This window comes from Vulpes vulpes, chromosome 11 (assembly GCF_048418805.1).
Source record: "Vulpes vulpes isolate BD-2025 chromosome 11, VulVul3, whole genome shotgun sequence".
Lineage (NCBI taxonomy): Eukaryota > Metazoa > Chordata > Mammalia > Carnivora > Canidae > Vulpes > Vulpes vulpes.
This window is the reverse complement of record NC_132790.1, coordinates 37,451,205-37,476,450: the sequence shown is the minus strand read 5'-3', so window position 1 is coordinate 37,476,450 and position 25,246 is coordinate 37,451,205. Positions and strand designations below refer to the sequence as shown.

The 25,246-nt window shown below is 35.0% G+C and overlaps 1 protein-coding gene across 1 annotated transcript in view; it reads right to left on the bottom strand.

Moving 5' to 3' along the window:
* The window catches only part of TMEM135 (transmembrane protein 135), a 224,548-nt gene that overhangs the window by 133,842 nt on the left and 65,460 nt on the right, over positions 1-25,246 (bottom strand). The window contains exon 5 of the mRNA XM_026015215.2: positions 11,183-11,248. Within this exon, the coding sequence (XP_025871000.1) occupies positions 11,183-11,248 (66 nt within the window). The remainder of the gene's footprint in view (positions 1-11,182; positions 11,249-25,246) is intronic.

Genomic DNA, 25,246 nt, shown 5'->3' with positions numbered 1-25,246 from the left:
AGACAATTGGATATTCACATGTAAAATAAACAGCTGAACCTTTGCCTCACACCATATGCAAAAGTCAACTCAAAATAGATCTCAAATCTAAATGTAAAACCAAAAATCGTAAAATTTCTAGAAGAAAACATTGGAGAAAATCTTTGCAACTCTGGGTTACAAAAGATTTCTTAGCTAAGATCCAAAAAAGAACTAATGAACTGAATCTTCATCAAAATTTAAAATTTTTTAAAAATTTTTTAACTTTTACTTTCAATAAGTACTGTCTATAAAACAGGCCACAGACTGGAAAAAAACTTTTTTCAAATCATATAATTATTAAGATGTTTGTATCCAGAATTTTTTTAAAGTCATCTCCTGCAACTGAATAATGAGAAATAAACCTAATGCAAAAAATGGGCAAAATATTCCAAGAGATATTTTATCAAAGATATACAAGTGACTAATAAAAGCATGAAAAGATGCCCAACATCATTAGTCATTAGGGAAATGCAAATTACAACCACGAGATACCATCACATACTTCTAGAATGGCTATAATCAAAAAGACTAATAATACCAAATTTTGGCAAAGATGCTGACAAACTGGACTTCTTGTTCACTGCCACTGGGAATGTAAAACGGCATAGCACTTTTCTTAAAGGGTCACCCACCATATGACCTAGTAATTCTAATCTTAGGGTATCAACACAAGAAACATACAAAAATATGTCAACACAAAGACTTCTATGCAAATACTCATAGAAGTATTATTTATAATAGCCAAAATCTGCAAATAATTCAAATCTTCATTAAATGGTTATTTGATCAACAAAATATTATCCACACAATGGAATACTATTGAATCATGGAAAGGAAAAAACCTGATATAGATAAACCTCAAAAACATGCTAAGTTAAAGAAGTCAGACACAAAAGAGTGTCTATTGTATAATTCCACATATATGAAATTTTCAAAAGAAGCGAATCTATAGATTATGCTATAAATAACCTATCTAGTCTCTATTCCCAGTTTAGTTACACAACTTCAAAAATCTTAGGGACTTCTTAAATGATAGGAGTGTCTGTTATGCTAATGCAGTGATTCACAGTGATAGACTTAGGATCAGGGCTGATTACCAGAAAGACCAAACACATCATTCAGTACAAATCTTCTTTTCTGATCAGCCAATCCCCTACTAGCCACCACAAACAACACTTGTCACTACACAGCAAATTCACCTATTGACAATACAGCCAAGAGTCAAACAGAGAAGAAAAAAGATGTATAAACAAAATGGTAAGAATTATAATGGCCATATCTGTGTGCATAAAATTAAATTTCTCTGGCAATTCAAAGAGTTTAAATTACTTGTTGGTGAACTCACCTCAAAATTTTACACAAAATTCTTTTGGTATGCTTTGTACAAAAGAGTATTTTCTGTATACCTGAAGACTTTATTTTTATAACAGAGTCTGCATTTTCTAATGCATTCAAACACACTTAGCTCTAAAACCAAGGTAGGCAAGTTTAAATTCAGTGGGTTGGTAAAGGGGAGGTAACTGGGATTGGCTTTACCCATGTGGAAATAATTGCTTTCCTGGCCTAAAGCTCTTCCTATTAGGATCAAAACAAACTGATGTTATCTTAAGAGCCCTTCCAATTTCTGAAAAATAAAACCTAAGTGTTCCATACTTAGCCAGATATTGTCCAGATATTGTTTGTTTTGTTTAAGGACAAAATTATGGCACATTTTTGTATTTAAATCAAAAGCAGAGTTTCTATTATGAATAGGGCACTTCAACAGATAATCATCTCAGTATAGAAAGGCACATGCAAAGTTGGTATAGACAAGGCCACCAAGCTTAAACACTGTGATCTGATATTTTTAAAACCTCAGCTTAGCCCCTGGCCTTCTTTGCACTAGAATTTTCCAAATAAAGTCTGCTCACCAGGAGTATGTAACAATGCCAGAGTATATAACATGATAAGCCACTTAAAGCAGATTTAGTGACAAAGATAAAATATTCCAGCAAGAATAAAATACAAGTTTTGAAACTCAATGTTTTATGATGTAATTCTGGAATGGATTCTGAATTTTCCACACACCTGCCAAAATACAACATGCTGTTTTGATTCATGGAATTAAGAAAACTGAAAAAAAAAAAAAAAACCCACACACACACACACCCCAAGATGCTCTATAAGCCAGTCTTCTGCCTCTGGCAGTTCAATATCTAAACCACCCAGACTGATGGCTATTAAGAAGTAAACCTATTTTTAAATGAGCAAGATAGCAATCCTACAACCTCTTTGAAGCCTTTGAATGTTTTATCATCCTAAAGTAATGACCACTGGCTCAGCTGTCTCCAACTAGGAAGTTCTACAATCAAAACTCATTTCTTCCCACTTCATTAGGAAAGCTTTGGGACTTCCCTGCATTACCTTTCTTGTTATAAACAATCTTAGGGCTCTAACCTTTCTTTCTAGATCATTTTCCATATTTATTTCTTCTCTCCTTTTCTGGATGCTAACCATTTTCCCTATATACTTTTCTCTTTAAACTATATTCTTCTGTTGCTTGAAAGGAAGAAACATTATAGGAACTTTTTTAAGCTAAATTCTAATTAGATTATTTGTATTGCTTATCGATAAGCATATAATTTAGAAAACACTCCCAAAAGAAAAAAAACAATAGACTTGAAAGAGTTATTCAGGAATATTCTAGAATGGTCAGAATTTCTTTCTTTTTTCTTTAAATGATATGGGCATACAGAAGGAAACTAATCAAGTTAACAAAGAGTATATTTCAAATGGCAATGGACATGTATAAAGCATCTTAATATTTTTTTCCTGTTAAAATACAATACATAAATTAGAGGTCTTCTTGCAGAAAAGATAAGCCAATTTTTCTTGACAGGATCAACTGAGCCTTAGTCTGCACTTCTGGAAGGTCAGGGTCTCACCACTCACAGTGGTACTTTTGTCCTACCAAGACTTGCAATTATCAGAACTAAGTTTCACTATGTAATTGACTTTACCCTATTTTTCTAATAGAATGCTTAGGTTTATTTGTGAATTTCAGTCTTTCTACCATCACACTTCCTCCTGCTATGTTTATTCTATGTATGGAATCAAATCATGATCAGCAGAAGTTAGCTGAGTAGTAGACTTTAAGTCTGTGACTAAACATATATTCAGTATATTACTGAACTATTAGCCCGAGGTAAGGGCACTAACAATATAGGCTGACCAAAATATTTAAAGTATGTCTTTAATTACCAATTCTCAGTTCACATACTGTTATAAATAACCACAGTCCAAAGATCACCATAGACTCACTTTAATATAGAAAATACTCAATTGTATTTAATTAAATAAAAAGTTATTGGTACACCTGGGTGGCTCAGTTAAGCATGTGACTCTTGATTTCGGCTCAGGTCATGATCTCTGATCAGATCAAGCCCTGCCTCAAGCTCTGCACTGGGCATGGAGCCTGCTTAAGATTCTCTCTCCCTCTCCCTCCACCCCACTCCGGACTCCCTCTCCTACTCTTAAAAAAAAAAGTTATCATTTCGGATAGGCTAAATTCTAATAGGCTTACCTTGTGCCAGACATTGTGCTAACTGCTTTATACTTACCTGTTTCTCACAAAGTAATGCATAAAGTAGATGTATTTATACCTATTTACAGAAGAAGACACTGAGTAGCAAGGTCACAAGTGGTTATGAACTCAGCCACTAGACTACATAGAAAATTTCCTCAGAGCAGAAACCATATTAGTATTATTTACCATTAAAACCTAACACCTAGTATAGTGCCTGACAATATTTAGAGAAGGAAGGAAGGAAGGAAGGAAGGAAGGAAGGAAGGAAGGAAATAAATGAACACTAGATCTGACTCCAGTCCCATGTGTCAAATCTGTCTTTAAGATGCTCTCAATAAATATTTACTTATTTCATCAGATTTTACATGCTACTAGTCCCTGGCATTCACTAGGTATCAGGCCACACAGACTTCACTATTTGAAATACTGACACTTTGATTATTAAAGACTTACATATTTCATTAGGTGGTATTAAAAGAGAAATAGTAAAAAATAAATCAATAAAATACTTAACCAAGAAAAAAAGAAATGCGATTTTAAAACTATAAATGTCAAGGGATGCCTGGGTGGCTCAGTTGTTTAAGCATCTGCCTTCTGCTCAGGTCATGATCTCAGGGTCCTGGGATTGTGTCCCACACTCAGGAAGGCAACCTTCTTCCTCTCCCTTTGCCCCTCCCCCTGCTTGTTCTTGTTCTCTCTCTCTGTCAAATAAATACTTTTTAAATTTTTTTAATTAAAAAATTTTGAAAATTAAAATATAAATGTATGAAAGCTTACTTTTATATTTCTTTATATAAAGAATTTTCATTCACAAAGAAGAAAATTACTTAAAGTATTATACTGAATTGAGTACAATTTTAACAATTTCAATAATGTTGGAAATGTAACTTAATATCTGAATAATAAACTTTGTGAACAAGATTCAATATCAAATATGTAAATTTCATAGTTTCTTCAAATAGTTAATTTATGAAAAAATATGATGTCAAAAAATTTATTATTATATTACAAATGTCATGATTTTGAAATAATATAGCCCTAGTATTTATTATATATATATAAATCTACATTTACATTTTTATTTATCTTAAACTGAGAGTTGATTAAGTCAAAGTGATATTTGCCACATAAGTTCTTTCTAAATAACTCTAATACTTGTTCATCAGACATACACTAGGATCCTTATTATGTGTGAGGCAGGTGCTAAACCTGAAAAAATAAATCCATATCAAAGAGTTCTTACCTCTATGCAGCAATTACACTAAAACAAAATATTCTCTATTAGTTGTTTAAAGCATATTCCAGGAAGGCAAAAAAGGTTTCCATTCTAATAAAACATGTTAAATACCTAATACCACAAAAAACAAAACTAGAAACTGGGTCAAATCCCCTATTCATCTTTCCAAAACATCCATAGTCCATGCTACTGTGTTCTACTTTATATACATATAATATATATATACATATAAATCTTGAAATACACTTCAAACTCCTTGCTACATCTACTCAAATTGTGTGTTCCTTGAGTTCAAAGAAAACATTGAAAAATACTTCTTAAAAATAGTTTACAGCAGTGGCTAAGGCATTAAAATTAGTAGATTTTAGTAGCTCTGTGTAACAGATAAGTAGCTCTATAATAGATTAGTAGACATATAGAAATATAGATACCAGAGCCCTAAGGTAGACCCAATGGACAAAGTCTTTGGGGATGAAGCCCATGCACCTAAATTTTCTAGAACTCCATGGGTACTTCTCATTTACAGTAGAGGCCAAGAACCACATCTTTAAGGGCAGGAGAGTGGGGGAAATGTGGGTGGCTAAGTCCAACTCTTGATTTCAGCTCAGGTCTTAATCTCAGAGTCATGAGTTCAAGCCCTGAGTTGGGCTTCATGATGGGTGTAGAGTCTACTCTAAAAAAAAGGGAGAGGGGAGGATATACAAAGAAGCCTAAATTAGAAAATGTTAAAGCGATATAGGACCTTAAAAATCAACTAATCAATTCATTTTCTAAGGTATGAATCTGAAGTTGTGAGAAGTTAAGTAAATTGTCTAAGATCACATAGTTCTTAAAGCCAGGAAGAAAACCCACATTGACTGGCATGCAGACTAGTGCCCTTTCCAGCAAACAAAGCTGGCTATTCCACTTGGGAAGGAGATAAAATATTAATTATTGATTCACAAGCTTAATCAATATAAGCATTCACATAGCAAATTCTCAGGGAAATATGAATTAAAAAAAAAAAACTACAGCTGACTCTTGAACATCATGGAGATTAGGGATACTAATCCCCTGCACAGTCAAAAATCTGCATATAACTTTAGACTTCCCCAAAATTTAACTACTAAGTCTACAGTTGACTGCAAGCCTTATAAAATAAACAGCCGATTAACATGTATTTTGTATGCTGTAAGTTTTATATGTTGTAGGAATACATATGTATTATATATGTATTATATATATTGCTACAATAAAGTAAGCCAGGCAAAAAAAATGTTAAGAAAATCATAAAGGAGACAAAATACATTTATGCACTTATTAAAAAAAAAAATCCACACATAAGAGGATCCATGCAGTTCAAACATGTGTTGTTCAAGGGTCAACTATACTTTCTTAAAACTTAAATATCTTCTTTGGAAAGAACGGTGATAAAATGATCTAAAATGGAAAGTTGTTTTGATGCTACTTCCCTTCAACAGCACACCCTATCTCCCTCTTTTTAATTCTACATCAAGATATCCTTCCTTAACTCTCAACTATGCCCATATTTACACTTTCTCCTAACTAGCAATGCCTTCTGACCTCCTCTTATTCAGCTATGCTCATAAATTTCTTCAAGGCCCAGTTGAAGATGTTCTTCCTAAGAAATCTTCTGAACTAACTTAACCTTACTCTAATTACTTGTTTCTTCCTCTATTATTTATGTTACTTACTCTTAAGCCATATACTTCCTTATAACTTATTTTGAAGGTATGTAATTACTCTCTAGTTGCTTTGTATGTTTTTATTTTCTTCCATAGGTTATTAATAGGCTAGAATATAAGCTCCCCAAAGGCAGGGGTATTGGTTTGCTTTGCTCACCGATGAATCACAGATACCTAAAACAATACTGGAAATACAGAGGGTGCTCCATACTCATTGAATGAATAGGAAAGGATATTTCTCTTTCCATTCCTCTCTCCAAAATTCCAAATGTACTGCTAAAGACACAGATATAAAAAATTAAACTTTTTGAAAACCAAAAATAGATAGGCTTGACATTTTAGAAATTCATAAAAATTTTTAAAAATTGATGTGCCTGGGTGGCTCAGTCAGGTGAGTGTCAGACTCTTCAGCTCAAGTCATGATCTCCGGGTTGTGGGACTGAACTCTGCATCAGGCTCTGTGCTCAGTGGGGATATTCTTTCCCTCCTCCCGCCCTTTCCTTTTGCCCTTCCCCTCGCTCCTGCACAGAGTGCAAGCTCCCTCTTTTCTCTCTAAAATAAATAAATCTTTTAAAAAGTTTTTTTTTTTTAAGATTTTATTTATTTATTAGAGACAGAGAGAGAGATAGATAGAGAGAGAGAGAGAGAGAGAGGCAGAGGGAACAGCAGGCTCCATGCAGGGAGCCCGACGTGGGACTTGATCCTGGGTCTCCAGGATCACGCACTGGGCCGAAGGCTGTGCTAAACTGCTAAGCCACCGGGGCTACCCATTTTTAGAAGTTTTTAATTAATTGAACTGTAACAGATGAACAAACTCACTGGCTATAGGACGTCATTTAGCTTCTTTATTAAACACTCCCAGTGATTCTTTGTCATCATTGTAAGAACTGTACATATATAGTGTTAGCTAATAAATAGAAGGTAAAGGATTAAATTAAGACCTAGAATTTGAAATTCTCCCTTCCTAAGGTAAACAATTTCTAAACTTTGTTCTCTCTCAAACTTTGAATTAAGAGTAATCTAATGAAAAAATACCAGTTTCTGGCTTACTCAGGTCTTAAATTGTGTAAAAGAAAGTAGATATTTTTTAAAATATATAAATTTAAGAGAGTAACTCTATCTTTCAACAAAATATTTGTTTCACCCTATATGTAAACACTAAGTATGCTTTTTGAGCCAAGCACATTCAATAACTATTTACTGATAGTGATAATTTTACAAGTTAGCCCTCCCAAAAAAGAAACAAATTTTTATGAATTCTACCCAAAAAACCTGTCTATAATAATTGCTCCCTTAAGATTTTACAAAGATAAATGTGTCACTCTTTTGCTTAAATCTTCCAATGATTCACTGTAACTTGTAGTCAATTTTGAATTCCTTCAAAAACTATCTTCTTAAATGCTATATAGGCCAAAAAAGGAAACAAAACCTTTTAAGGTTAAGGTTAAGTAAGTAAACTTTAAAGTTTACTTAACAGAGAAAAAGAGAGAGAGAGCAAGCACAGAGTGAGACAGAGAAGCAGACTCCCTGCTGAGCAGACAGCCTGAAGTGGAGCTTGATCTCAGGACTTTAGGATTGTCACCCAAGGCAAAAGCAGATGCCCAAACAACTGAGCCACCCAGGCACTCCCCAAAAAAACTATCTCCTTACTTTCTGACAGAAGAACCACGTTTTCTGGTCTCAACATTTCTTAAAACATCCAAGTAAAAATGCCCAATAACTAGACAAAATGTAGCCTTAGAGTCAGAATACAGGGAAAGGTAGACAAGCAGAATTCAGCACCATTGTACAACCAGACAACAACTTACTCAAAGTCTGATCTTTTTGTAATCTGGATATACCAGTCTTTATCTTCCTACTTGATAGCACTGTCACAGGTTACTTCTTTAATCACTGCTTAACAGAAATTTTTACAGTAATGGGCTAGAACAATTTCTGAAATGCCCTAGGACAAGGAAACTGCTTACCCTCTCCTCCCTGAGCATTTCATAAATTTTCCAATATGATAAATATGGTGATTTCAGCTTCTGTTTAAATAATCCATTAAAATGTTAACCTTTTAGCTTTTCTCCTACTCCCAAATGAATTCTCTATTATTGCCTTGATACTAAAATTTAGCACATTCCAAGTGGAATGTGGACTCTAGTTACTTCCAGACTCAACATAAACTAAGCATTTTCTACTCCCTGACAGATTTTTTCCCAGGTATTCATGCAATTGTTTCCTAAACCAGAGAGTAAGCACTTCTAAAGCCAAGAACCATGTTATATCATCTATTTCCATAGCACTTACCTCAGCATCCCCCAAAATTTATGTCACTTGTATAAACACATCTTTAATAATATCTTTGTTTTGTTTTGTCTTAATTCTCTATTTTCCAAGTCAAACAATTAAATTAAAACTACTCTGTGGTCTCTCCTAACTGCCATTTACTGAATATTTACTACAGTCACTACATTTTTTAAACTACAAAATATTATCATATATTATCAAATCTAACATATCAAAGACTTAAAGCAATCTCACAATTTAAGAGATATTAAAACATGAAAAATAGTAAATGGTACCCACAAGGTATCACTGATTTTCAGAGATCTTAAAACGTAACAGAAAAAAAATGTGCATCTTAACCATTTTAACCTCATTATAGAAACTGAAAGTCATGGGACACCTGGGTGGCTCAGTCAGTTAAGGTCTACCTTTGGCTCAAGCCCCACACTGGGTTCCCTGCTCAGTGAGTAGTCTGTTTTTTTCCCTCTCCCTGTGCCCCTCCCCCTACCCCCGCCGCTTGTGCACTCTGTCTCTCTCCCTCAAACAAGTTAATTAATTAATTAACTGACTGATTAATTTTTTGAAATAATTTTTTTAAAAAAACGAGGCTGCCTGGGTGGCTCAGTGATTGAGTCTGCCTGTGGCTCAGGGCATAAGCCTGGAGTCCTGGGTTCAAGTCCCACATCGGGCTCTCTACAGGGAGCCTGCTTCTCCCTCTACCTGTGTCTCTGCCTCTCTCTCTGTGTCTCTCATGAATAAATAAATAAAAATAATTTAAAGAAGAAAGAAAGAGGGGTCCCTGGGTGGCGCAGCGGTTTGGCACCTGCCTTTGGCCCAGGGCGCCATCCTGGAGACTCTGGATCGAATCCCACATTGGGCTCCCGGTGCATGGAGCCTGCTTCTCCCTCTGCCTGTGTCTCTGACTCTCTCTCTCTCTCTGTGACTATGATAAGTAAATAAAAATTTTTTTAAAAATTTTTTAAAAAAAAGAAAGAAAGAAATGGAACAAAACGAGACGAGAGGAAACTAAAAGTCAGAGAATGCATATAATACCTCTTAGTGAGATTAGTAACCTGTGGGAGTCCCCAGTAACTGAGGCTAGAAATGGATCAAAGCCAGCTGCTTTCACTGCTTCATCTCCATTATATAAAATATGTACATATCCAATATGTGTTGATATACTCGAAAGGTTACTTTTAAAACTGTCTTGCATACATTTTCTCAGCCTTCTTACAAGATACAAAGTTCAAAACTTTATTGCTGCCCCCAAAAGAAAATACATAACAATTACAAAAATCTGAAATTCATTTCGACATTTTCTAGGCAGACAAATGTGTCTGACTTAATGGGAATGTTTTTTTTTTTTTTTCTCAAAATGCACCACATACTGCAGTTTGTTGAGAATACAAAAGGATAAGTTTTTTCCATAGACAAAATATGTATTACAAGTTAATACCAAAGTGCCTTGGCAATATAAAATTCAACATTTAAGAGTATATGACTTCCAAATGATTGTACATTTTCCCCTAATAGACATATATATGAATTGATAAAATTTATAATCATACAATAACACAATTTCAGTTAACTCCTCAGATATTCAGTCACATTTACTATTAAATATTTAGGTTAATGAATTATACATATTACATTAAATAACACAAAATTTAATCCTAGAATAAGGAACACTATATTTAAGTATTTGCTAGTAGAACAGAAAAAAGAACATGGCAATGTGACATTATATTCAACCTCAACCTAAGTATGTCTTAGTGAGAAGGTGAATAAAGAAAAGGCAAATGGAATGGTAATTAGGTTGGTAATAATTTTGGAATGAAAATTTATTTCAGTAGTTGCTTTTTTTAAAGCATTGGTAGGAACATTTAGAAAAGTCACACCTTAGAATTTGTATTTTAATTGAGCCTCACCTATAAAACAGACACACTAAATTCCAATTCTCTCCCCCCACCTTATTTCTCTTATCTCTCTCTTGTTCTCTCTCTCCCTGTGATAAATGTCAAAATTACAAATTATTTTATTTTAAGAAAGAATTATCAGATCTGTAGGACACAGGATAAGAAGAAAGGGAAAAGTACAGGATTATTTCCATTAATATATATATATATTTGCAGATATTATTATTAAGTAAAATGTCATCCTCTTTTAAGAGTAAAAGCAATTGGTAACCAAATATTAAAAGATTTAGCACTTTGCTTTCAACTCAAAATCTGGTTCCAATATGACTAAACTAAAATAGATTTGTAGGTCAGATTCACTCAATATTACGTACATCATGTATTTCTCAATTTGTAGTATACAGTATCACAGAATTCACCATGTTTATGTTTTAAAAACTGGATACTATGAAATAAAATAATATTTATGTTAAAATTATCATCTTACTTCTCCATTTCTTAATGTTGTGATGGTTCCTCTTGCTACTCCCATTCTAAACAGTGTTTCTGTAGCCTGTGAATTAAAAAAAGCAAAAAATATCATTTATAATCTGTACTCAACTGTATATCCCACTTCCAAACTGTAAAAAAACATTCATTACTATTACATTTCCAGCAACTTCTAGAGAAGCATCAATAAAGCACAATAAGAGCTACATGATCTACATTATACTTCAGAAATATCCTTTCAGAACCTTTTAATGCTATCAAGAGCTTAAACGGAATTGTTTCAAAGCTTATTTTGATCTGCTGGCAATCATCCAGGTTTATAGAATTTCAAATTAGTACACTTAGATAAGTTTAAACCTTAGTTTAACAAAGATTAAGTGAAAAGCTCGTACTTGGATTCAATTCAGAAATTATCATTCATTCTGATTTTTAGTTTCCATTTAAGTTCAATCCAAATTCACTTGGCTGCTACTGAAATACTGACAGATGAAGTAATTCAATGATTCCATATGTAAAACACCCCAAAAGAGTTAAGTGGTTTCTATACACTAACAATGAACAGTTCTAAAAGGAAATTAACAATTGCAAATAAGCTTAACCAACAAAACAAAAGACTTATTCACTGAAAACTGCACACACTGCTAAAAGAGACTGAAGAACATAAATAAATGGGAAAACATCCTGTCTTTATGACTGAAAGACAACAGTTAAGAAGTCAATACCACCAAAAACTACCCATGGGGTCAATGTGAATCCTACCAGAATCCCAATGACTTTTTTACATAAATACAAAAATTCATCCTAAAATTCATACAGAACCCAAAAGACTACATATAGCCAAAACAATCTTGAAAAAGAGGAAAAAAGTTAGAAAACTCACAATTCCTGATTCCAAAACTTATTTCAAAGCTATGATAATCAAACAGTGTAGTAGTGTCACAGACAAACATATAGGTCAATGAAATAGAAAGCCCCAAAATAAATCTTTGCATACATGGCGTAATGATCTTCAATAAGGGTCAATAAGGGTACCAAAACCACCCAATGGGGGAAACAACAATCTGAAAGAAAATGTCCACATGCAAAAGAATAAAGTTGGACCCTTACCTTTTACCACATAGAAAAATTAACTCAAAAGACATCAAAGGCCTAAATATAAGAGCTAAAACTATAAAACTCTTAGAAGAAAAAAAAGCTAAAAGCTTGATAACTCAATGCGTGGTGAGGACCTGCTTCCTAGTTCCTAGTTCCTGGAAGGCTGGGAGCAAAGAGAAGCAAGCTCTTTCCTATCCCCAGTCTCAGTAAGGGTACTAATCCCACTGGTGAAGGTAAAGGTTCCTCATCTAATCTGAATTACCTCCCCAAAGCCCCATCTCCTGATATCATCACCCTGAGGCGTAGAGTTCTGACATGAATTTGCAGATGACAAAAGCATTCAGTCCAGGAGAAGGTATTCCAGTCAGAAGGGAATAGAAACACAAAGGCCAATAGGAAAGATCATACTTGGTATGGACAAAGACGAGCAAGATAGCCAGTGAGGCCAAAAGAAAAAAGGTTTCAGGAGAGTACAGCTGGGAAAAGAGAGGATGCAAGTTCATCTGTTTGATATGTGCTTCTCATTTTTAACCTGGCACAAGAGGGACAAATTTCCAACCCTCACTAATAGAAACTAGAATTCAATGGATGCTCTACAAAATATAAATGTTAAGAATGAGTAACTCCCAAAAAAGAACAACCAAAAAAGACAATTCTAGATGTAAAAACTGAATGCACATCTAAAGAAATCCAAATGGAGGAAGGAATGGAAACCTGGAGGAGACTAGAATAAAACGGATGTCCATGTATGAACTTAGTGTGATCGGTGTGATATAAACAGCAGTGTAAATGTGTTAATTTAGATACGTGAGAGTAAATGACAGAAGAAATACATAAAAGGTTGCAAGCTGTTGCCTCTGGGTTGTGGCAATCAGGCATCAGAAGAGAAGAGCACTACTCTTCATCCATCAGCTTCGTCCAGCAGCACACTATTTAAATGTTTACACCACATATAAATCCTTCATCAAAACTTTGTTTTAGAGGCACCTAGGTGGCACAGTGGTTGAGTGTCTGCCTTTAGCTCAGAGCATGATCCCAGAGTCCTGGGATGGAGTCCTGTATCGTGCTCCCAGTAGGGAGCCTGCTTCTCCCTCTTACTTTGTTTCTGCCTCTCTCTCTGTATCTCTCGTGAATAAAAAAATAAAATCTTTAAAACTTTAACTTGTAAAGGTTGACTTAAAGTAAAGCAAGTGTCCACTTTTGCAAAAAGGTCAAATACTTTACAATGTCAGTAGAGTGGTGCTTTTAAGAATACAGTCAAGGACTGAATAAAAGGATATGAAATTAAACAGTGTAAGCAAACTCATTCAAAAAGTTTGACAATAGGGACGTCTGGGTTGCTCAGCGGTTAAGTGTCTGCCTTTGGCTCAGGGCTTGATCCTGGAGTCCCAGGATAGAGTCCCACATCGGGCTCCCTGCATGGAGCCTGCTTCTCCCTCTGCCTGTGTCTCTGCCTCTGTGTGTGTGTGTCTCTCAGGAATAAATAAATAAAATGTTAAAAAAAAAAAAAAAAAAGTTTGACAATAAATGTAAGAAACAAGAACGAGTTGTTGGTAGAGAGAACAGAGTTGAGAAAATGGAAGACAGTATACTTTTAGGATGAAAGAAACTTGAACAAGTTTCTAGTGGCTAAGTAGTAGTCAGTCAGGTGGAAGAAGTTCAGACATGGGGAAGAAAATGGATCCTGTGGAAGACAGGATCAAGAGCACACAGCAATCTGTCAGCTGTGCTAAAAGGGAGAAGGCACAAACACAAGGAAATGCTTTCCCTCTCCATCCTCTGCTCTTCACCCTCCCCCTACCCCTCTCTGTCTCTAATCTACAGGAAGGGCCCAAAGAAAGACAAAGATACTGACTTGTAACAATGATGGGGGTGAGAGTATATATTGTAAAAGCAAAACAGGAGGGAATGGCTGCTAAAGCTGAAAATCACAAATCACTGTTGTTACAAATCTACACAGTTACAGAATTAGAAAGCTAAGAAGATGACAGTTTAGAAATTATCAAATAAAAGTGAACGACCCTAGACAGGATATGAATTAAAAAATAAAAACTTTTGGGCAGCCCCGGTGGCGCAGCAGTTTAGCGCTGCGACTGCAGCCCAGGGTGTGATCCTGGAGACCCTGGATCAAGTCCTGTGTCAGGCTCTCTGGGTGGAGCCTGCTTCTCCCTCTGCCTGTGTCTCGGCCTTTCATTCTCTCTGTGTGTCTCTATGAGTAAATAAATAAAATCTTAAAAAAGAAAAACAACAACTTTTAATTCAACCTTACTGGTAAAATACAGCATGTAATTTATACACAAAAGCAAAATTTTTCTAACATTTTCTAAGTGAGGAAACCAATCTATGGAACACCCCTACACACACACACCAGAAAAAGGGGGTGCTATCTACATGCCAAGTTAGAAAATAAAAAATCTTTGCTGCTAAATTTTGTGACTGCAGCATGATATGAATATAATTCCAATACATAATTCACTGAGAGAGTTAAACTCAGCCATTGATGGAAAAGGAAAGGGGTTATTCACATACGTACACACACATAAAAAAAACATTATAAATGGATGACTTTGCTATGACAAATGATTTTACTAAAGCATATAAAACTAGATGTTGAAAGATCTATTTACAGAAACTTGTTGAAGGAAAAAATTTCTCACCAATGACGTACTTGTATTTTTTCTATTCTTAGTGATACATACATTAAATTACATCTCCTCATTTAATCTAGGGATGTGATAGGTCAGGCTAGTTACTATATATGTATGTGAGGAGCAAAAGGTGACAGGCAGAGGCAGCTTGGGATAAAGTGTACAACAACTTCTCTAAAACAAGATCAAACTATTTGTTTTTTGTGTCTCAAAAACCCAAAGTAGTCTGAAGATCTAAATCTTTTTCCTGCACTTTCTCCAGTAGAAGAAAAATACCAAATTCAATCTTTTGTTTCCAACTAAATTGATTTATTTCATCAGCTCTTCCTACCAACATTTTCAAGGATGTCTCATTCTCACGGCACTCTGTCAATTCAGCTCAGCTTCTTTTGATTCTATAGGGAAGCACTGGAGTGTACAACATTCTTTTGACCTCTACTAAAGAGATTTCTTTTAATTTACTTGTACTCAAACAATGTCTAACAAGTGCCAAAAACCAATGAGACACAGGGCTAACTCTTAGCATGTATAAATTGACCACCAGCAAATTCTTCATTGAAATTTCCCTCTCCTTGAGTTTTGATAATGACTAAAATGACTACTACAAAAATATTCATTAAACATTTTCTGTCAGTAGCAGGGTAAAAATCATCTATAGGTCCTTTTTAAAAATAGGTCACCAAGGAAACCTATTTTAAAAGAGTGTTAGATAAAAAACACTTAGGAGACATGAAATCTAGATGCAATAAATGCAAAGTTCTGGGTTGGATTCTTGTGTTTGTCTGAATATGTGTGGATATCAAAAAAGTTCCAGGATTTATAATGAGTTGGTAACAGAAGTAGTCTCTGGCTTTTTTTCCTTTTTGCTTACTTTTTAACATTCTATTATCTCTGCATCTCTATCTATGTATATGTATATATACACACATACTGTTTGATAATAATAGAAAGGAAAAGAAAAAAGTAACAATTTTTGTTATACTAAAAAATAAAACAGATTTTAAACAGAATTTTGGAACAATGTAAAATGCTATAACACAAGCAGTACTATACTGAGTAGCACCTAAAGTGAAGATAACCAAAATTCAATAGAGACTGAGGCTCTTACAGTCTAATAATTTTTCATTCAATAAACCAATACAAATGAAGTAAAATTAAGAAGAAATATACATTTAATACACTTGAAAAGCAGTATAATAACTTTAAAGCATCATACTATAGTAAGACTTCAGTGCATCGATTTATTAAGAATTGAACTAATGAAAGACCAAATATGAATGAGTCTTAATCACAGCTGTGAATCTAAAGAACAAAAATCTATGTCAAAGAGTCATGGCACTTATTATTCTATGAATGTCTCTCTGTTGTGCTGGTTCACCAACTAAACAGAGAGGTCCTGGAGGGCATGAATTCAATCTTTTATTTATTTATTCCCAGGTTGTTGAATGTATAACAATAAGCATAAAGATTAAGAAAAGCAGGCTTTAGAAAAAGATTGTTGAGTTCAAATTCTAGCTTTGCCATTTGTAAGACTTGTGATCTTGGATAAGCAACTTCACTTCTTTGAGCTCAACTTCATCATTAGCAAAATAAGGATAACAATGGTACATAACTGAAGGAAAACTTTTATGTGCTCAATAAATGATCATTTTGTTATTAATATCTCAAAGGAAATGCAGAATTCCAATTGTACCTTAAAAATCAGTCATCAATTGCAATTTAAAACACAATTAAAAACCATATCAGAGGGCAATTAAAAATGCGCTATATAAAACAGTCAACCACAATTAGCACATTACTCCAGATGGTCATTTATTTATGCTAAAATTCTTGACAGGATAACCAGAAAACAGAAAACTTATATTATTTCAAGATTAATTTAGCAAAAGCCTTCAGAAATCATACACAAAATTTATTCCCCAGATGTGTATCCTAGCCATAGCAGAAAAAAAGATTTAAACACTGAGGTTTACAAGCACCAGGTGTTTTCCTTCTTATGATAAAAATACAAAACAAAAAATAGGAAAACTGAGCATTAGCTATCTTGCTTCTCACAAAAAAAGCAATGCATGATACAACCCTAATGTCTTCAAAATACACAAACTATTATATTAGCATAGCAATCAAGATCTTTGTGATGTCCCCAAACCATTCTCACTCCTTCCCGCCTACATCCTAAGCCTTTCCCAGCTCACTGATCACAGTTCCTAACTCCAGGGCCTGTGCACTGCTCCATGTACTGCACAGGCAGCAAAACCTCTGTGAGAAAACATACTATCTTTTCCCAGAAAATGGGGAAAAGGGGACCCAAGTGAGCCACTGAATGTATAGGGAATTAATCCCTGGCTGTTGGGGGGGGGTGTCTTTGTTTTCTCTTGACTCTGGCCCCAAAACAAGCCCCCAGTTATAAAATGAAGCAGCAGGAGTACAGGTAGCTAACACTGGAAAAGAAATTCAGTTTTTCTAGCCAAAGGCATATGGAAAGGGGTCTTCTCCTCCTATAGTGTCAAGAAGAAAGGAAAAATATCCATTATATTTTTCATTCTCTCCTCTAGCCACTTTGTCCCAAAAGCAGGCCCTATTGGGTGTGTGCAGCTGCGACAGTGGTGTAAGCAGCTATAACTCTTGAGAAAAACCCTGTCCTTCTGGACGAAAGACCAGGAAAAGGCCCAGTGAGACTAGAGTAATCCCAGAAAGGAAGAGTTAGAAAAGGAAGATCCTCTAACTAAATCCATGTTGGAGTTGATACAAGTCTGGGCTCACCCCAAATCAGCAGAAATCCTGAACAGACTCAAGCAGCAAAACAAAGGCTTCATGAGCAGAACTACAGTTAAAATAACACACAGGTCCTAGCATGCCCCATGAGCAGCACACAGATAGGACGGACCCAAAGCATCACAGGAAAGATACTGAATACATAACTACTTAGAACTACTGCCCACGGAGCAGTGGACATTAGACCTTCTGTCCACTGAAGAGGAGACAGAATTTGTAGCATGAACCTGACAAGTTGACTGCTTACTCCTAACAACAACAACAAATCAATATTCTCCAGAAGATTTTAGTAGGACCCACAGTTTTACAACATGATATTCAAAACAGCCAGAATCAATCCAAAATTACTCGACCTGCAAAGAACAAAAAAATCATGACCACTACTCAAAGGAAAGACAGAGGTTGAAATTACAAGACAAAGCCTAGAAAGCACCTACTACGTTTCATGAGATAAATGGAAAGAAGTTCTCAGCAGAAAAGTAGAAATTATTTTTAAAATGGAAAGTTTGAAACTTAAAATATGATTCATAAAAGTAAAAATTCAGTGAATGGAGGCTCTCCAACAAGGTGGAGATGAAAGAAAAAAAAAAAGGTAAACTTAAGGATGAATTTATAAAACTTATCCATTCTACATAACAAAGAGAAAAAAAGATAGGAAAAGAAAAATTAACAGAGTCCTAGACACTTGTGGGAGAATAGCAAAAGATACGGTACTTGTTCTTCCAGAGATCCAGAAAGAGGACAGATTAATATTGAGAAAATATTTGAAGACATAATGTCTGTAAACTTCCCAAATTTGGTAAAAGGTGTACATTTACAGATTCAAGAAAGTCAACGATCCCCAAGTTAAGATAAATTCAAATAAAATCCTATCTAGACACATCATAAACAAAATACTGAGATCTACATGTTGTTTTTTAAATCATGAAAATAGCTCCCCAGAAAAGTATCCATACTTATTACACATAGTAGAACAACTATTAGATGATAATGGGTTTGCCATCAGAAACTATAAAAATGAGAAAGAGAACATCTTTAAAGTTTTGGAACAAAAAAGAAACCCCTATCAACCCAGAATTCTATATCCAGCAAAAATATCCTTCAGGAATGAAAGCAAAATACAGTCTCATATTAAAGACACATAGAGAATCTGTTGCCAACAGAAGTGTTCTAAAGGAAATGCTAAAGACATTTCTGTAGGTTGAAGAGAAATAATCGTACAGAGAAACATTTAACTGTATGAATGAAGAGAAGCAACAGAAATGGTAAGACTTGAGTAAATGTAAAAGCTTATATTTCACATGAGTAAATGTAAAAACTTCTATTTCTTCTTTTAAGATCTTTAAAATATGTAAGACTTGTAAAAATTATGTCTGATGGAATTTCCAATGTATGTAGATGTAATAGATATGAGCACTATCACACAGGAAGGGGCGATTAAGGGCAGCCCAGGTGGCTCAGTGGTTTAGCGCCACCTTCAGTCCAGGACCTGATCCTGGAGACCTGGGATGGAGTCCCATGTCCAGCTCCCTGCATGGGCCTGCTTCTCCCTCTGCCTGTGTCTCTGTCTCTGTCTGTCTGTCTCTCTCTCTCTCTCTCTGTGTGTCTCTCATAAATAAATAAATAAAATCTTAAAAAAAAAAAAAAAAAAAAAAAGAAGAAGTAGTAGAAGGGGAGATTAAAGAGACCTATGTGGTTGAAACCTTCTTCATTTTACCAGAAATGGCAAAACACTGATCTAAGTAGATGGTGAGAGATTAAGCATGTACATTATAATCACTAATGGAACTACTAAAAACTAATGCATAGAGATATAGCCAAAAAGCCAATATACAAATTTAAATGGAATAGTAAAAAATATAATCCAAGGTATCCAAGAAAAGAACAAGGAAGGAAAAAGGTGACAAACAAAAAACAAGACCAGAGGAAAAAGTAGTCTTTTCAACCAATGGAGATAGAACAATTGACTTTCCAAACAGAAATAGATGAGCCTTGACCCAAACCACACTCCACACACAAAAACTAATTCAGAATGGAACACAGACTTAAATGTTGGTGCTTAAACCATAAAAGTTCTAAAAGAAAACACCAAAAATCAATTGAAAACTCTTGATTTAAGCAAAAGTAAGTTGCATAAGGAGAAAAATAATAAAACATTAAAGAAAAAACTCATTATGGCAGATTGGACTGTCCAAAGATAGCCACACCAATATATATCCTACACATCCTTTAAGAAGGGGTCAGGCTTCTAAAAATGTGACATCCATTCTCCTACATATTTCATTTGTTCCCTCCCCTGGGACCTGGGACCTTTGAAAATAAATACCTTTGTAAACTAAAACTTAATGAGGTAGAAGTGATGCTGATTTTCAGGCTAAATCATAAAAGGCAAAATGGCTCTGGGATAATGTTCTCACTTGGTATATGTGCCTTTGGAGCTCTGAGCCAGCATAGAAGAAGTCCTGGGTCCAGGGATCAAGCCCCATATCAGGCTCCTGTGAGGAGCCGGCTTCTCCCTCTGCCTATGTCTCTGCACCACCACCACCACCCCCATGATAAATAAAATCTTTAAAAAATAAAAAAAGTCCAACTACCTTGAAGCTATCATACTAGAAAAACTATATAGAAATAGAGCTGTCCTAGCTACTTTGACATATAGCTCTTCAAGTACTCCAAGCCCAGATGTCATTCGTGTGTCAATCTTTAGATGACTTCAGCCCTTAGCTTTTAAGCTGCACCAGCCACATCCAGTAGAGCAGAAATTATTCTATTCTGGGCGAGCCCTTTCCAAACTGTAGATTCATGCAAAATAAATACTGCTGTCATTTTTAGCCACTAAATTTTAAGTGGTTTGTTAATCAGCATCAGATAATGATACACTGATAAAACATGCTTCATCAAAATTAAAAGCCTTTTGCTCTTTGAAAACTGGACTGAGAAAATGAAAAAGTGGGACACCTGGGTGGCTCAGTGGTTGAGCGTCTGCCTTCAACTCAGGGCATGATCCCGGGGTTGCTTCTCCCTCTGCCTATGTCTCTGCCTCTCTGTGTCTCTCACAAATAATAAAATCTTTAAAAAGAAAATGAAAAAGCAAACCACAGACTCACATAAAATATCTGCATATATATATTTAATAAAGCAAAGCACTTCATTCAGAATATATAACTTACAACTTAGAAACAAGACACAACCAAAAAATGTTAAATGATCAAAAGATTATCATCAAAAAAGAAAAAAAGATATACACACATATACATAATACATGCACACATACACACACAGACATATATATGTGAATGGGCAAAAAGCCAATAAAAAAATGTTCAACATCATAATCCTTAGGGAAATGCAAACTAAAACTACAATGAGGTATCACAGCATATGCACCAGATGGCTTAAAGTAAAAAGAATGACAATACCAAGTTACAGTGGGAATATGGAGCTACTGGAACTCTCACATTACTGGTAGAAATACAAAATGGTATTGTCACTTTAAAAAACGGCTGGGCAGTTTCCTATAAAGTTAAACACACACTTACCATAAGACCCAGCAATTCTTTTTTTTTTTTTTTTTTTTTAATTTTTATTTATTTATGGTAGTCACAGAGAGACAGAGAGAGAGAGGCAGAGACATAGGCAGAGGGAGAAACAGGCTCCATGCAGCGGGAGCCTGATGTGGGACTCGATCCCGGGTCTCCAGGATCGCGCCCTGGGCCAAAGGCAAGCGCCAAACCACTGCGCCACCCAGGGATCCCCAAGACCCAGCAATTCTATGCCTCCGTATCTACCCAAGAGAAATGAAAACATGTGTCCATTTGGATGAATTGTAGAAAAGCCAAAATTATAGTGACAAAGAGCAGATTAGTGATTGCTTGGGGCCTGGGACCTGGGGAGGAGGTAACTCACTGCAAAGGGAGTTTTTAGGGAAGAGAGAACCATTCTATATCTTAATCATGGTTGTAGTCACATGACTATAAACATCTGTCAAAACTCATCAAACCTTGTACTTAAAACAGGTGAAGTTCATTAAATAAAAAAGCTGTTTTTAAAAAAGAAGGCACACCTGCTTCCCTCCCCAAAGCTGTTCTCAACTAATTGGTAATTTAATTCTGATCAATCATTAGGAAAAACCTGGATACTACCTTGATGGAAATTATTTTTTGATAGTGCATTTATATGCTTTAGATATAGATTTCATCTTAAATATATACAAACTGAGGGCAGAGGTAAAGGGTGACCAAAGCAGAAGAAAACTGATGATAACACTATAGCCAAAGTAAACTCAAGACATGAATAATCTAGGGCAAATAAGACCAAGAGTCTGCATGTCACATTCATAGGAAGGCTGAGAAAACCAATAGTAAATTATTACAAAAATTCTGCATTCCGTGCAAAATTCTACACATACCACCAATAATGGTGTACCTAACTAACTACATATAAAAACTGAGCAATCAACAAATGAACATCACCAAACTCATCTTCACTTGCAGGTGAGTGTTCATGTACCTGTGTTTCCACCCACCATTTGCTAGTCAGAAACTTGAGTAACCTCTGATTTTTTTCTTTCTTTCAACAATGTATAATACTTAACATAAATAATAGTTATTTTAGTATTATACTTAAAATAATTGTTATTGTATACTTCTTATGGTAATTACCTATTCATCTAAAATTCTCACTAGTCTGTAGGTTGTATTTCACTCATCACTAAACCTCTAGCACTAAGTACTTGAGAAACAATAAATGTTGAATAAATGCAAGAATAAATAGCTAATGAGTAAGAGCTTATTTACTGATAGTTTGGGGGGATATATGACTTACCAAAGTGTGAACAAATATGTCCTAAACTGTATTATAATAATTTTAAATGCTGAAAGTATAACTCATTAGCCTTTCATGTTAGTGAAATCAACTTGATCTTTTTAGACATCATACATGTCATAATCTGTTTCCATTCAGTTCACAGGAAATATGCATTACATATGGAGACAATGGACCTTTGCAATGGTTCTAAGGTTATGAAGAATGTTACTTCTGTTTATAGATGTGGGTTGGTAAGTTATCCAGGAATTTAAACAATAAGCAGATGGTCTGTTTCCAAATCGATAGCAGTCATCTGGCTCTAAAGAAGAGTGTATTTTTGTAAATATATGTTCTGTCATGTTCTATCCAATATGACATGATGAAATAACGTAATACATTATGTTCTGCTTTTTCTCTTTGAACATAATAAAACTTATGAAAAGCATGGGTTTTTCCCACCACAATGTTATCTTCTTAGAATCAAAACAAAGGATAATAAACAAACAAATAAAAACCTAAATACTGAAGTTTAGAGTTAGACTTCTATTCTGTTTCAAAACAATAGAGTTGGACAGCCCAGGTGGCTCAGCGGTTTAGCACCACCTTCAGCCCAAGGTGTGATCCTGGAGACCTGGGATTGAGTCCCATGTCAGGCTCCCTGCATGGAGCCTGCTTCTCCCTCTTCCTGTGTCTCTGCTTCTCTCTCTCTCTCTCTCTCATGAATAAGTAAATAAAATCTTAAAAAAAAAAAATAGAGTTAAGCCACTCTTTTAGTGTTCTTAACCATAAAATGGGTGATAATACCAAATATTATAATAACTGAGAGTCTATTTCACTTCAAATTACATCTAAATTTCGCCTTTCATTTAATTAGCATATAAAATAGATTTAAGTAGGCAAGTTTAGTATATGTAATAATTATTAGACAACTATACAACATCCCACTCCTTTTGCTTCTTTCCTCTGTTCTAACAAATGCTGATTTTTTTTTTTTTAAGATGGGGGAAAGAGAGAGAGAGAGAGAGAGAGAGAGAACCTGCATAAGGGTGAAGGGGACAGAATCTTAAACAGACTCCAGGCCCAGTGTAAAGCTCAATGCAGGGGAGGTGGGTAGGGAGATGGGGAACTGGGGGATGGGCAGTGAGGTGGGCACTTGATCGGATGAGCACTGAGTGTTATATGTTGACAAATTGAATTTAAATTTAAAAAAATGAAAAAAAAATAAAATAAATTTTAAAAAATGTAAAAAAAAACAAACAAACAACAAAAAAAAAAAAACTCAATGCAGACCCCCCTACACACACAGGGCCCCACAGGAAGCCAGAAGCAGAGCTGGAAGTGGAGCCTGAGTGAAGCCTGAGTGGAGCCTGGTGCCAGGCTTGATCTCATGACTCTGAGATCAAGACCTGAGCTAAAAATCCAGAGTCAGAACCTTAATCAACTGAGCCACACAGGCACCCCTTTTTCTTTTAAGTAAGCTCCATGCCCAGCCTGGAGCCCAGAGTAAAGCTTGAACTCATCACCCTGAGATCAAGACTCAAGCTGAGATCAAGAGTCAGACACCCAAAAAAAAAAAAAAAAGAGTCAGACACCCAACCAAATGCCCCAAATGCTGATTTTCTTTAGGTTTACACCTTTTTTTTTTTAAATAAAACTTTGGCTTAACTAAATCAACAATGTTAATCCCATTCCTCTTTGCCAGTGATTTTTTTTTTTTTTTAGAAATAGGCATATAACACCAGAGATAAAGTCATTTCCTAATAATAAAAAATCCTATTAATCAAGAAGAAGTAACAAACTTAAATATTTATGAATCTAAAAACAGAGATTCAAAATACACAAGTCAAAAATATAGATAACTACATGGGCAAATAAGACAGATCCACAACTACAGTCAGAAAGACATTCCCCTTCAATAACTGATGGAGAAGTAGAGAGAAAATTAATAAAGATATGATCCTGGAAGAATACTGTCAATTAATTGATTTTTATAGAGCTCTACACTGAAAAAAAAAGCAGAACAAGCATTCTCTTCAGACCAATACAAAACATTTCCCAACACAGACTATAATTTGGAGGGGAAAAAAAAAGAGAGAAAGAGAGCACAAATTACCATTATCAAGACTAAGGTCATATTATAACTTTCTCAGAAGTTAAAAGGATAATAAGGGAATATATAAACAATTTTATACCAATTAATTTAACAACATAAATGAAATGGACAAACTGTTTGGAAGACACAACTACCAAAGCTCACACAGAAAGAAATACAGCCTAAGTAGCCCAATGTTTATACGAGAAATTGAAAAAGTAGTTAAGTATTTTCCCACAAAGGAAATTCCTGGTCCAGGTGGCTTCATTGGTAAATTTATACCAACATTTAAGAAGAAACTAATTCAAATTCTATACATACCTTTCCAGAAATTTGAAAAGGGAGGAATGCAATGCTTCTTAACTCAAAAAAGGGCAGTGTTACCCTGACAGCAAAACTAAACAAAGGTATTACAAGGAAACTGCAGACCAAATATGCCCCATAAACATAAATATAAATATGCTTAACAAAATTTGAATAGATTGAATCCAACAATCTACAAAAGGAATAACACATCAAGTGGAGCTTATTCCAGGATGCAAGGTTTATTTAACACTCAAACACCAAGCAGTGTAATTCGCCATACTAAACTGAAAAAGACAATCACTGATCATCTCTATAGATATGGGAAAGACATCTGACATAA